The sequence below is a fragment of the Monopterus albus genome, unplaced genomic scaffold, assembly GCF_001952655.1.
Source record: "Monopterus albus unplaced genomic scaffold, M_albus_1.0 scaffold177.1, whole genome shotgun sequence".
Taxonomy (NCBI): domain Eukaryota; kingdom Metazoa; phylum Chordata; class Actinopteri; order Synbranchiformes; family Synbranchidae; genus Monopterus; species Monopterus albus.
The window spans coordinates 399,124-413,240 of NW_018128057.1; the positions used below are offsets into that span (position 1 = coordinate 399,124).

Below are 14,117 nucleotides of genomic sequence, written 5' to 3' on the forward strand. Positions count from 1 at the left end.
ATAAGTTAAAAAAAAAAAAAAAAAAAAGAGCCTCCGTACAAACTGACTGTTTAAAGGAGACGAACATTGTTTCTCTCTCTTTCAGGCAGAGAAGTTGATGCGTCAGATCGGTGTTAAAAATGTGAAACTGTCTGAATACGAGATGAGCATCGCAGCCCACCTGGTCGACCCGCTGAGCATGCAGGTAGCATTTAGTCAGCTATGTTCTTTTTCAAAACAGGTTCAACAAGTTTCACACAGCAAAAGAGAAAATGAAAATATGAACAGACAACTTAAAATTCCTCCCTTAAAAATGCATTTGTCATTTATGTCCATTGAAAGTATAATTGTAAAAATAGGACTAAAATATGTATTGTACTTGTGTAAACCACAAAGCATTGTGTCTTTAAAGTGCTACTACTGTTAAATCTAAATGATGACGCTGTGGCTGTGTGTAGATCACCTGGAGAGACATCGCAGGTCTGGATGAGGTGATCACAGAGTTAAAGGAGACGGTTATCTTACCTGTTCAGAAGAGACACCTGTTCCATGGATCCAGACTATTGCAGCCCCCTAAAGGTCAGAGACAGGGTCATCACTTCATTCACGTTATTTAATAACTTTTAGGTTATTACCAGAACATGAACTTGTACAGTTACATTATGATCAATACATGAGACAGAAGAAGTGACCAAAGGAGCTACATTACAAATTCAGCTTTTAAAATAATGTTTAATAGTGTGCGAAACAAGTCGAAAAGAAGAATGCCAATAAGGAAGGAGGGAAAGAAGGAGGGAAAGAAGTGGGCAAAGGACACACTGGGGAGATTAGGAAGGAAGGAAAGTAGAACATGGCAGACAGTCCTGTATCCAGGCTATAATTCCCTGCCTGTCGTCATGGTAACAGGTGTGCTGCTGTATGGGCCCCCTGGCTGCGGTAAAACGCTGATTGCCAAGGCGACGGCCAAGGAGGCGGGGTTTCGCTTCATCAACCTGCAGCCGAGCACGCTGATGGACAAATGGTACGGAGAATCCCAGAAACTGGCCGCTGCCGTGTTCTCATTGGCTGTCAAACTGCAGCCATCAATGATCTTCATTGACGAAATAGGTGGAGTATTCACACACAGACACACACACACACACACACACACACACACACACACACTTGAACATGAACAGTTCAACCTGTCAGTCAAAGTGGGGCTGCTGACCGCAGCGTTCAATCCTGCTGTCTGGGGGCGGGGCTACACGTGACCGGCTGCACCTTTTAGCTGTTGGAAACACATGCCAGATGATAACTGAAAAGTGAAACAGAAAACAGGCCTGAAAATATGTGTGGTGTGTTTCCTCAGACTCGTTCCTCAGGAGTCGCTTCAGCTCGGACCACGAAGCCACGGCCATGATGAAAGCCCAGTTCATGAGCCTGTGGGACGGACTGGACACAGACCACCAATGCCAGGTGCATACTGGGTATAAACGCGCACAGATTCTCCAGCCCGACACACTGCAGGTTAACACAGCTTTAACGAACCAGACACAGCTTCCAGTGAAAACTTTGGATCCTTGCCAGGTGTTTTGCACCTGATGGATGGAAATAAAAGCCCTTTTTTTTTATTAGGCTTTGTTGAACTGTGGCAGGTCATAAGTTGAATTATTATTAACCTTTCTACCCAAACGATGTATGTGCTGCTAAGGCTGGAAACCTCTTTTGTGAGGGAGACTGGCCGAGATGGCAGCATAAAAATATACTGACAAAAAAAATACCTTAAAATACCTTAAAACCAGCTCTGAACATTAAAATGCCTAAAGTTGGGGAAGGATTAATTTTGATACAAGTCTGAATACAAACTGCCTAAAGAGCTTATGACAACAATAAAACAAGCATCTGATCACATCTGTGATGTAGTAATGGAATGCCTGCATCTCTGTCAGGTGATCATAATGGGAGCCACTAACAGACCTCAGGACCTGGACTCTGCTATTCTAAGGAGGATGCCCACCAGGTTCCACATCAAGCAGCCCGTACGTGTTACTTAAAGCAGAAGCATGCCATGCAGGTGAAATGACTGAGTCTGATCATAAACACTGTTCATGTTGTTTTTCCTGCAGAGTGGGAGGCAGAGAGAGCAGATCCTCCGACTGATCCTGGAGAACGAGAGCGTAAGTCCACTGCCGAACATAAGGACCAGCATTTTCATGATTTTCTGATTCTGAATGACTATCTTCCTATCATTTCTATGTTTGACAGTGCTAGCGCTGTCAAAAAACACGAGCCACCATAATTCTTATTTGCATTTGTAGATTCATACTATTGTTACTACAGTACTGAGTCAAAACTGTTGCTGACCTGGAAATTTTACTGCTTGTGTTCACGCCACCACCTTGATGGTATCATTGGTTTCTGATCACCTCTCTGTGCAGGTGGACCAGTCAGTCAATCTCATTGACGTTGCCAAGGAAACGGACGGTTTCTCAGGAAGTGACCTCAGAGAGATGTGTCGTGATGCTGCGCTGCTCTGTGTCCGAGACTTCGTCCACACTCAGAACGACAGGTAGTCAACCGTTTGACGTCCAGTTCAGCACTTCTTGCAGTTACTGGGGTCATAAGAGTTGGCAGTGCATGTTTACTGTTAGGCTAACACGCAAAAGAAATGTTTATACAGCTTCTGAAATGCAAAAATGTGAGGTCTACTTGGAGCATTAGCCCCGTTCTTAACTGAGGCAGTTTATAGATGAACAGCATCAGAGCAGGTGCCTTCAGTCGACCAAGGACGGTCCCATCGGTCCCTATATGATGCGAAGGTTAGTGAGGAGTTTATCAGCTGTGACCCAGAGTCAGAGTCTCTGTAGTGACACACATAATCTAATATACATGTACCCGCACTAAGCTGGTCCCATCCATATGTCAACATGAGGAGGCATGTATCTGAATTATGAACACAAAATATGACATCATTGGTGCACAGTGTGCCAAAGGTTTTAAAGTGTAAAAAGCTCTAAACACGCTCTTGCTCTTCCTGTTTGTCTTTCTCAGTCCAACCGAGGACTTCATCCGTCCAATCCTTCAGTCCGACCTGCACAAGGCCATGAGTAAGATGAAGGAATCGAAATCGGCGGGCGGACATAACGTCCTGCGGCACGTCGCTCTAGACTGAACACAACAATCATGTGCTGACCTCTGTGGTCGTGGGTTTGATTCCCACCCTGTTCATCAGCTCAGTGTGCAAACTGACCTGCTGTCTCCACATGTTAGTATCTTCAACATGTGCCACTGCTTTTTGTTTTATTTAAAGTGACTGATCGTGATGCTGATGGCGTCTGTGTCTCAGACTTTCAGAAACAGAAGAACATGTTCGCGTGTCGCTGGTTTAAGAGTCAAGTGATGATCCTGAAATAAACTAAATTTCTGTTTCTAAAAGTAAAATCATAGAGTTGTAAAGTCGTGTAGCTCGAGCTGCAGTTTTTGAGGTGAGATAATTCATTATTAGCTTTGCTGCTGTGTTCACTGTAAATAAACTGGCCTAGTAAAGATTCTTTTTAAAGATGACGACAAACACGAGTCCCACTGTTACTGACCCAGTCTGCAGGCAGTGACCTCCTTACATCAGACAGTAACTCATCCCTTCATCATTGCTTGATTTTCTATCTGGTGGTGGTCTGTATTTCCCATGTTTGTCTTTTTACTTGTTGGGAGATGTAAATCAAAAAGAAACAGCTCACAAATGTATACTCCCCCTATTAGCTCTTTTCCTGCTACTTTAAATGACTAAAATTTGTTTGGGAGTTGATTTAATTTGTAAACGTGTCGATCTTTTAAAAAAAATAGCTCACAATATACTTTTACTTTAAACAAACAAACAAAAAAAAAACAGATCATCACCAGACTTGAATCGAAGACTGATGTTTTCTGGGTTATTCTGAATTCCTCAAGGCCAGAAGAAAGAACCATGTGTTCAGTAGGAGCGATGTAGCACGAGTTTAAATGTTTACCTGACGTATTTCTCTATTTTGGTGGAATTCTGGTTGGAACTAGTGAACTGTCATTTAGGTGGATTTCTGTTGAGCACTTACATACATGTAAAACGCCTCCAGTGCAGACCCAACGTCCGTTTGGTCCGATACTACAGTAGCTACAAGGCTCAGCAGCTGTTGCCACAGAGACACCGCCATCCTGGGACACCAGAGTTTCATCATAATCAGCTACTAAACTGCTCCAAAATGAAAACGTGAGTCACATTTAAATTTTTGCATTGAGTTCTGCAAAGATCAACAAGCTGAGTGATGAAATATCTCTGGTACTTTCATTGTGAAAACCCTCCCTGAGTCTGAAGAGTCTAACCCAACTACACGGGTTTAGTATGAAGAGAGGTTTTCTCATTCACTTCAATGCAGTCACAGTGGCCTCTAGTGGACACTAGTGGAACCGCAGGATGTCAAAGCTTTTCATTAAGCCTATAATTTCCTAGGTTTCCTGGAAAACCGATTTGTTGTTAATTACTGGTTTTAAAAGTGTTTTGACAATTTGTTTTTATTTTTTCAGTAAGTAATATGAAATTATGAAGCCCCACAGTTGACAACAGTAATAAGATATCACAAGAGCATAACTGAAAATAAGGCACTGGAAGTTAATTAAAATGGACTGTGAGAACAAGCTAGAACAAGTTATACTAATTTCAAGTAAATAATTCAAAATTATTAGGAAATAAACACTATATTTTAGGAGTCAGTAATTTTTTTTAAGTATCTCAATAATATACTCAGTGATTATGCCATTTGGTATTAATTTAACCCTATAGTTTATTTATTGGAAACCATTATTCAGTGTTTTTATTGACACCTGTACCTATTTTCTCATGTTCAGTGCCAGTGCTCTGAAGTCTCAGTTACATCAACTACTACTTTGAATCAGTTCAGTGATTATCAGTTGAACACTGTTTTATTACCTGTAATAGTTTTATTTACTTCAAGTTCTTTCTGGGAAATGTCCAAGGAAAATTTTTGTAAAATTATTGATCCTATAAGGTAAAGTGTTCTAAAACATTTACACTGTAAAATAAAAAATGCAAACATGTTGTGGACATGTTGTTTGAAACTGTGCTATCACTTTTCCATATTTTTCATTAAGTGTACTTTATTATCAATATCTTATTCTGATGTTTTAACGTGCAGAGTAAAAGACTCGACTGTGTTTTTTTCTGTCATGACGCACAGCAGGGCTGCAACCGGCGATGATTTCCTTCATTTGCTGAGGAATAGTTTGGTTTATAAAATGTCCTGGGGGACATTGAGCCATTTGTTTTGTTTGAGCAACAGTTCAAAACTGTTTAGTTTTACTATGATGGAAAACAGAAAAAAAAAAAACATGAACAAATTGAAATTGAACATTTAAAATTTTCTGCCTCACTGATGATTTGTGTAAATCACAGCGTCCTTAATTGATTTTATTTTTAAAGTGTAGGTTTGTGCCTGTTATGTTTTAATTCTGACTGGATGATGAAATGTATTTAAACATTAAAAGTTACTTTCGGCTGTTCCCGTCAGGGGTCGCCACAGTAAATGGCCACACTAACAACTTGCATGTTGAAGTTTAGCACGTTTTACGCCGGATGCCCTTCCTGACACAACCCTGACTCGAACCTGGGCCGCAGCGGCAAGAGCGCTGAGTCCTAGCCACTAGTGCATCAGGGACCCCTATGAAATGTATTTAAACATTAAGATCTTAAAATGGTTGTAGTAATGTATGGTAAGAAACATTAAAAACATATACAGTATTATAAACAACTGATCATTTTGGCTAATGATTTTCACATTTTACAAAATGGCAAAAGTAAAAAAAAAAAAAAAATCTGAAAAAATGTTGCTGTTGTCATATTTTAACAAGACAAATCCAGTTTTTAGAGACTTAAGTCAGCTTTAGACAAAATACAGGCAAATGGAGCAATAAGTGAAAATGTGAACACTTACATTTTAATGATTCAACTGTGACCATTTTTGCTAAAATATCTTATCAAATATTAAAAGAACTAATAACTTTGATGACAGTGCATGTTTATCGATGCATAAACTGATCTTTACAGCTTTGTCATAAAACTACATCTGTTCATATTTAATGCTTTGTTGTAAATAAATGGCCTTTTTCATAATATTTCAGTTCCACTGTTTAAATCTCAGGTTTGTCTGAATTAGATGAAACTGTTTCTGAAGAGCCGATGCATATCAAAACTATTTTAATAAAAAATAAGGTCCTGATGCATTAAAGGTTTGTGCAGATTTTTCTTTACAAGATCAAAGTTACAAAACTGTGTAAACTTCAGGTTCACCTGACAAAGTGAAAACAAGACATTTTGTTCCATTTTAACTGTGAAAAAATGTTTATTAAAGCTTTTAATTAAAAACTTTTGGCATCTTTCAGCAATCAATAAATACCAAAAAGCACAGCGTGAAATCCGACACCAGCTTTTACATGAACAACAATCAGTTTAAATCACTGCAGGACGTCCTGCTGCCCAACCAGAGAAAAACAAACATGACCATAAAAATCTGAATAAATAATCATAAATAATTAACCCTGTAGTGTCCTAAACAAAAACCACAATCTTTCCCATCCTGCGGTGGTGGACAAACCACTGCCTGATGATGTCAGAGCGATGGAAACTGACATTATCACAAATTACTACATACTTTGGTACATCATCTCGATTGAGGTCCCTCTCATCTTCAGGAATGACATTTCTATAGAGATTGTCTAAGAATGTAAGGAGATGCTGTGTGTTGTACGGTCCCATAATAGGAATATGAGCTAGCACACCTTGGTCTGACATAGCAGCACACATAGTGATGTTTCCTCCCCGTTGGCCTGGGACATCAACAGTAGCTCTCTGGCCGATTAGATTTCTACCACGCCTTCTGCCTTTGGCCAGGTTGAAGCCAGCCTCATCCAAGTATATGAAGTTGTGAGGTGGTTCTCTTCGTTAACGAAGGTGAAGACTCACCTGAGAGCAATTTCTCAATTCTGGACATATTTCTTAGCAAACATCTACTCACACTTTGTAGAAATCTGTACAGACATACAATTCTGAGAACATGTTCACTCATTTTGATAGTACAGACTTCCAACCTGAAAAAAAGACTAATTGGTTTGGTGGTTGTGACATTTCAGCTGAGAACCAGGACAAGTTATTTTGCACAGCTGGACAAAAGCAACAAGAATTGTCAAAAACAGCTGACAGATGTACAGAACCATTTGCATGTTGTCCAAAAGCAATTGCAATTTGATGAAAACAACAAGAAATTGCTGATATGATGTGAACAACTGACAACAGAATCTGACGGTTGAACGAGTAGTTCTGAGAAATGCAGTTCTGTTGTGAGAAATGAATGAAAGCGATAGAGAAAAACTGTAAAGGGTCACTTCAACAAATTCAAACAACAATGTGTGGAAACAGACTGATTCAGAAGTTTAGCACAGAAAATCAGAGCAAACTGACTGAAGTCTCGTCTCCACCCCGTACTGCTGCGTGAATCTGAGCCGACCGGCTGATGGAGATAAACAGATAAACGGCAGGCGGTTCCGATTCTCCAGTCGCTGCCATTAAACGACTGCAGAAGATGAGGTGATTAAAAAGACTCCGGTCGAAGCTCAGACGATGGAAAACATGATGGAAAAATGACATTTCTGTTATGTTCATCTGTGAGGAAGGTCACAGCCTCCTCATCATTCGACACACACACACCTGAGGTTTTCATCTCTTCACAGCAAGCGACATTTTACCCTTTCCACCAGGGACAGGGAGACAGAATACGAAGAATAACAACCAGGTCATGTGTGTGACGGTCAAACAGTCCAGTTTCCTCCCAAACTGCTGAGTTATGATATGTTCCTTCCAGTTTGGCCTGATCAGAAGCTTCTACATAAATGTCCACCACATGTGAAACATCCTGGTCTCTCCACTGACCCCATCGCTGTCGTCACTCTCCTCTATGTTTACTGTTACCGGTCTGCAGAGGAGCGGACGTTAAAACGACCACATGAATTCTGATCTGACCGTTGTGACAGCGCTCGCACAGTCAGAGGTCGGAGAGGAATCGGGTCTAAGAGCACATGCGCAGGTGGCCCAGATCTGGTCTGAGCACATCGGGTCTATTCACACTGCTGTGAAACTCCAGCTGGGATGTCGACGGAGCCTTTCTGCGATTCTAAACCAAAAGTCACATTGTTCACTCCAACCTTACAGATGTGGAGCCGTTATTGATCGAGTGATTTTTTTCAGGTGAAATTTAAAGGAACGTCCTCTGGTGTAAAGGGTTAAGTCACAAGCTTTATGTATGTCAGCATTTATTCACAAAAGTCACTTTGATTTTTACACCCAGGCTTTTACACTGAACACAAACGCTTCTTCCACTCATTCACACTTTTTCTCTCCAGTGTTTCCACTTTAATTTTTATGCACAAAAAGAGGGGGATTCACTTACTGTGACGCAGTGTCAGTATATCAGAGTATGAGGATGAACCTCAGCGTGTCGTCATGTACTCATCTTTTCCATTTGAGCTGAACTGGTTCCAGTATTCACAGATCAATAGGTGGACTGATGGATTTGCGTTTTTCTGTCTGAACTGGATTCTGTGGTTGTACCAGTGTGGATCACAGTACCTGTTTCCCACCATCGCTCAGAGCTCAGTGTTTGGTCCTCGGCCTTCAGGCCTCCCCTCACACACGGTGTGGAAGTCACAGCCGTCCAGCAGGTGACGGTATGTAGCCCGGACATCCCGGTACAGAGGGCTGTCCTCTGTCTCCAGCCCCGGGAAGCGAACCGGAGATTCGTTGATGAGGAGCTGCAGCCTTGGGCCTCGCTGGCAGTCATACAGAACGAAGAGCAGGTTGGCAGCATACGGGACAATCTGACTGGTCCGGAAACTTCTCCCTGTGGGACATGACAAGAGAGAAATGCTATGTCTGTAGAAGAGCAGCGCCTGTAACTGATGAGTTTCCACAGAGCCTCTCTCCCCTATCTCTGTCCTCACACGAGTTCCCAAACAGGCCTAAATGTGGGTGTTAGCATGTTTCCATGCAGACATGCTCTTCTCTTCTTTATTCAAGTAACACTGTGTTAAAGAGAAGAGTCTCTGTACTACGGACTCACTATGCATGCATCTGACAACATGAACAACAACATGAGCCATGATGAGAAACCTCCTCATGTGTCACTGCTGGTATTCATAATGGGACTGTTTAAGTAACAGTCATCCAGGCATGTTCAGGGTCATGTGCTGAATAGGCTCCAAACCCTCATCTATGATTGGTTATCGAGACAGAGGCTTCATACCGTGCTGTGAGTGGTAGTTTCTGGCGGTTGGTGGAGTCTGGTCCTTGTAGAGTCCCAGCAGCGAAAGAAGGGGGAGGAGGGTCTCGGCGTGCCCCACCAGGATGGAGGCTGGCTCCGGGGGCGCCTCCGTGGCCCTGATGGACACCATATGCATAGAACGGCAACAGATAGAAATGCAAATTCATTCATATTTTATTTGGACTAATTTCAGTCCAGGCTTGCATGAAATTTGGATGGAAACCTGACTGCAGCGCCTCCGAGGCCTCAAGGAAATCACTCTGGGAACACTTAACAGCTGAGATAAGTAGAAAGCAGTGTCACAGACAGGGTCGAGTTATTTTTAGTCCTCGACTGTTTCAGCAGCTGTATTTACTGCTCTAACAGCCACAATGTGCAAATGGAAACTACGCTCTGCACTTGGTGGGGGCAGACCGTGGTGAACGCTTCAGGTGAGAGCAGACTCAGCTCATCAGTGACCCGGTGCGTCTAAAGTAAGGATGCGGACTCGCAGCCAAACTGTGGACATATGTTTGACAATGAGAACTGTGCTTCCATGTTAAACTCCAGTTCACAATGCACCCGAACACTGGTTACAAGCTGACACAAGGATGTGTGCGCTCTGCACCGCACTTAACTGTGTGATATGCAACAACAGCAGGTTTGAATCAGGCCTGAATCAAACTGTAACTCGAAGTTTCCTGCACTGTCACTAACCTGCGGGGACGTCCAGCTTTGTCAAGAGTCCTGAAGACGTGATGGAAGAGAGGACAGCTGGACAAACTGCTGATCACATGCCCATGGGAGCGCTTCCAGTACTGCTTCAGGTCCGACTTGTACTCCAGCACCTGCAGGTCCACAGGAGTTAGAGCTGCTGAGTGACACATGAACAAGCAGCCTACAGCCCTATAGTAATGTGGACTGCTGAGTGTGTGTGTGTGTGTGTGTGTGTGTACGTTGTGTTGTAGTGTGTTTGCACCTTGGCGTCCCTCTCATCAAACAGGAAACACCATGGAGAGTGAAGAGATTTGATGGCGAGCTCATAGGAACACAAGAAGAACGCTGCTTCAACCAGATCTACGGGAGACACGCAGGGACAATCTTCATTAACTCACTGAGCTTCAGAACCAACATTCTGTCACCACTACACAGAAAATCACCACCAGCAAATTACATCAGTGACAGTGACGTAGTGGTGGTGCATTATGTCAGTGAATGTCTTCACAAAGACAAAAAGACAAACGCGTGTGTGTCTGACCTAGTGTGAGGCGGTGGTGAGGAAGACCCAGTTTCTCAGCCATCCTCCTCCTCACTCCTTCCATCTCCTCCCTGTGTTTGAACTTCTCCACCTCCAGCAGCGCTGTGCGGTTGTTCTGCACGCCCTCCACGTAACCACGGCAACGCTCAAAGAATCGCATCAGCTTGTCGTCGACCTCGTGGCTGTACTCGACATCTGCAGAGGCGCAACAAATATGTTCATCAACATATGCCTCAACAAGGAGTTTCTCACAGGGCTGCTGAGCAGCCTCCACCCAGCAGGACGTGGACAGTGTTCCGACCAATCAGTGGTTCTGTCTTTAAAATGTCAAACCCATCCATTAGTCAAAGAATACTCCGTAGATTAATCATCTCCAACAGCCAAAATGTGATGTTTTAAAACTTTTTTTTGTCCAAACAAGCGTCAAAGAAAAGCAGCAGCTCTGCACATTTAAGAGTCTGGAACCAGGACGTGTTTGGCATCGTGGGCAAAAATGACTAAAAAGAAAGTTACATTATTCTAATCACCAAACAAAAGCACATCACACAACAGCCAGCTGATTATTTTGATGATTGGCTAACTGTTGCAGCTTTAAAGTGTGGTTATGCCTGACGAACTGGCTATGGTGTGCACCACTGGGTGCACGGGAGCAAACGGTGAGTACAGTATAACCTCAGTGTAGCTCTTCCCACGCTGCTCAGGTGAAACACTCCACACAGCGCTGTGAGCCACGGGGCAGTGTAACCAGAGCAGAGGATAGAAACTCTGTGCACAGTGATGCCATTCTCAGCCTGTTGAGCTGCCACGTGTTTCCCGAGGAGGAAACCTGCCCCCGAGTGCAGCGGTGTGGCTCAGTGGGGGGTTTAATAGCTGGTGGACAACAGTGGAGGTCTACAGCACAGCACAACACCGTGTTTCCGGCCTGCTCTTTGCCCCTCCTCGGACCACCGCTGGTCAGGGTACCCCACAAGTCCTGTTGTTTCACAGATGTCCCAACCAGTCTGATCGTAGCTCAGATCTGCACATTCCTGGTCCGTCCCTGACCTCCTCCTGCACTGTGGTTACGAGACAGTTTACGTTATTCGCTTTGGTTGTGAAAGGTCAGAATGTTTTGGCTCATAGGTGTAAAAATCAGCTCTGTGTTTCGGTGACTGATGCAAGCAGAGCGTCACTTCGCTCCCACAGTGTTACACTGAGAGCTAGCAGGTGAAATCTGTCAGATGGCAGAGAGTCTCACCATGGGCCCCCCAGTGCTGCTGCAGACCCTCCTGAAACGCCTCCACGCTGCTCACACAGCGGTGCTTCGAGCTGGTCAGGAAACTGATCCTCCTCCTCCTCATGTTCTCCTCCGACAGCAGAGATGGAAACAGGATGGCCAGACGCCTCGCCAGCTGCCGGAGGTCATCCCTGCCCTTCATCACCAGCTGACCTGAGGAGGACACATGTGTTTATTAGACTAAAGTTAACTGCTTTACAGTCATGTTGTCAGGAATATTTCAGCAGTTCATCAGGACGTTTTAAAGAGACACCCCAACAGTTTAAACAAGTCTGATCACAGAGAGTCCCGTGGACTTCGAGTCCCAACCCTAACCCTTCGACGATGCACCCATGTCTCCGACACGGTGATTGGGTCTGTGGACATTGTGACGCTGCCGAGTCTCAGCAGAAATGTTTCTGTTTAAACCGTTTGAGCGGTCGGACAGTTTCCCAGCGGTCTCACCGTCCATGTCCTCGGTGTACCACATCTCCCAGCGGCTCTGGAGGTCCCGCAGCCAGACCTTGGAGCCCTCGGAGCCTTTGGAAGCTTCTCTCCGGACCAGCTCGCTCAGTTTCTGGATCCTGCGGACGTTCTTGATGGTCGGGTAACGGCTGCCGTGCCTGATGACCGCGGTGAGGTGGACCGGGGAGCACCGCTCGGTGGGAGGAGGTTTTAGGACGGATGTATTGACGGATAAAACGTCCCGCAGCAGGTGCGGGTTCACCTCCTCGTACCGGGTCTTTGTGCCGAAATAAGCGGCGATGTGGGGGATGTCCGGGACCGACAACGAGGAGCAGGACAGGCGGGTCAGGAACAGACTGAGAGCCGCCATCAGTAGACCGTTTGTGGGCAATGAAACGAAGAACATGCCCGCAGAACCCAGAAGTGGAACGAACCGACTTTACCTCCCCACTCGCCGCCTTTGTTTGCTCTGTTGATGTTCCGGGTTCCGGTGACCTCTGCGTCCTGGCCGAACAAAAAGGCTTCCGTAGTTTTGGATTTCATCATGTAGTTTTTATAAAGCTACAACAATTCAGAACAGTACTACATGGGGATAGGTCAATGTCACACTACTACTTACACCGATAATAAATTTGTTATAAAGCATCAGTTTGACTTGAAGCAGCTTCAAACCCCAGAAGTAATCGCGTCAAGTCACAAATACACAACACAGCTTTCGCTTACAGAAAACCAAAATAAAAGCCGAAACAGAGAAATGTAGTTCCATTTGTTACCTTAAAAAAAAAAAAAAGATTAACTAAAACTGCAGCTCACCGTTTTCAGACAGACCAGCTTCTCGTTTATTGTTAATTACCTGCCCCTGGATTGTAACCCACCACAGAACATAAAAAGACTACCTCTGCTGTTTTGCACAAACCCAGTACATCCCCCCTTCTTGTTATATTATATATAAATCTGCTGCTTGACTGTTTTTACAGTCAAATCTGCTGCTGTCGGTCATTTGCACTACTGTCCATGTGCATCTCAATGTCACAACCATCTGACAATCTTCTTGTTTTTATTTGCACTACTGTCATTAATTGTACATGGTTTGAGTCATAGCCTATTAGGTTGTACCGTTTAGCTTTATTCTAATCATTTGTCTCAGTTTTCTTATTCTTTTTTAGTTTATTTGTACTCTACTTTTATTCTGTTTTAGTTTCCTAAATGGTGTGGCATTCAATACTAGGTGAGAGAAAAAAGTATTTTGATTTTCGGTATGTCCTGCACTTATAGTGAATTGACAATAAAAATCTTCATTCATACATTCGTGCATTATGAGAAAGTATGTGGAAACAAAACAAACTAATCTTTTTAAGGAGTGGTTTTCTGAGGGCATGTTCAGAAAGAACTGACATTAACATCCCATGCAATCTCTGTAAGAGCAATGGTTTAAAAAAAGAAAACATGTTACACGCCAGAGTTTCCCCCTGGGCCGAGGCAGCTCTGCATAGGAGGGATGAATTTCTGTGACAGTAAAGGTACCAACAGAGTCCTTAGAAATATCTTACATATCTGCTATCTAAACCCTGTTAAATAAGGAATTTGGAAATGCAGACTTAAAAAAAGAAGGAAAGAATATACTTTATTTCCTTTTCCTCCCAAGGTTAAAGATGTACATTTCAAAATTTAAATGGGATATACCAATCTAACGAATTCTTAAGAATGAAATTAAATTATGAAGTAAAAAATGTAACTTTTTGTGAAAAATACAGTGGGTACGGAAAGTATTCAGACCCCCTTAAATTTTTCACTTTGTTATATTGCAGCCATATGCTAAAATAATTTAAGTTCATTTTTT

The 14,117-nt window shown here is 43.3% G+C and overlaps 2 protein-coding genes across 3 annotated transcripts in view; one reads left to right on the plus strand and one right to left on the minus strand.

The window, feature by feature from the left end:
* atad1b (ATPase family AAA domain containing 1b) overlaps window positions 1–5,664 on the plus strand; it is a 7,409-nt gene extending 1,745 nt beyond the window's left edge. The window contains exons 3-10 of the mRNA XM_020616722.1: window positions 86–184; window positions 438–558; window positions 886–1,086; window positions 1,331–1,437; window positions 1,911–2,000; window positions 2,088–2,138; window positions 2,400–2,530; window positions 3,013–5,664. Coding sequence (XP_020472378.1) covers window positions 86–184; window positions 438–558; window positions 886–1,086; window positions 1,331–1,437; window positions 1,911–2,000; window positions 2,088–2,138; window positions 2,400–2,530; window positions 3,013–3,133 — 921 coding nt within the window. The 3' untranslated portion in view covers window positions 3,134–5,664. The remainder of the gene's footprint in view (window positions 1–85; window positions 185–437; window positions 559–885; window positions 1,087–1,330; window positions 1,438–1,910; window positions 2,001–2,087; window positions 2,139–2,399; window positions 2,531–3,012) is intronic.
* A 1,647-nt stretch (window positions 5,665–7,311) lies between these two features.
* Window positions 7,312–12,919, minus strand: minpp1b (multiple inositol-polyphosphate phosphatase 1b). Of its 2 annotated transcripts, none has more exons than XM_020616737.1 (7): window positions 12,721–12,919; window positions 11,795–11,986; window positions 10,558–10,752; window positions 10,279–10,376; window positions 10,017–10,147; window positions 9,303–9,436; window positions 7,312–8,900 (listed from the first exon to the last, which is right to left on the minus strand). In XM_020616737.1, the coding sequence occupies exons 1-7, from the start codon at window positions 12,821–12,823 to the stop codon at window positions 8,647–8,649; spliced, it is 1,107 nt and encodes a 368-aa protein (XP_020472393.1). In that variant the 5' UTR covers window positions 12,824–12,919; the 3' UTR covers window positions 7,312–8,646. The 2 variants fall into 2 exon arrangements, with proteins under 2 accessions (XP_020472393.1, XP_020472392.1); XM_020616736.1 differs by having other exon boundaries at window positions 12,278–12,798.
* Between the last annotated feature and the right edge of the window lie 1,198 nt (window positions 12,920–14,117).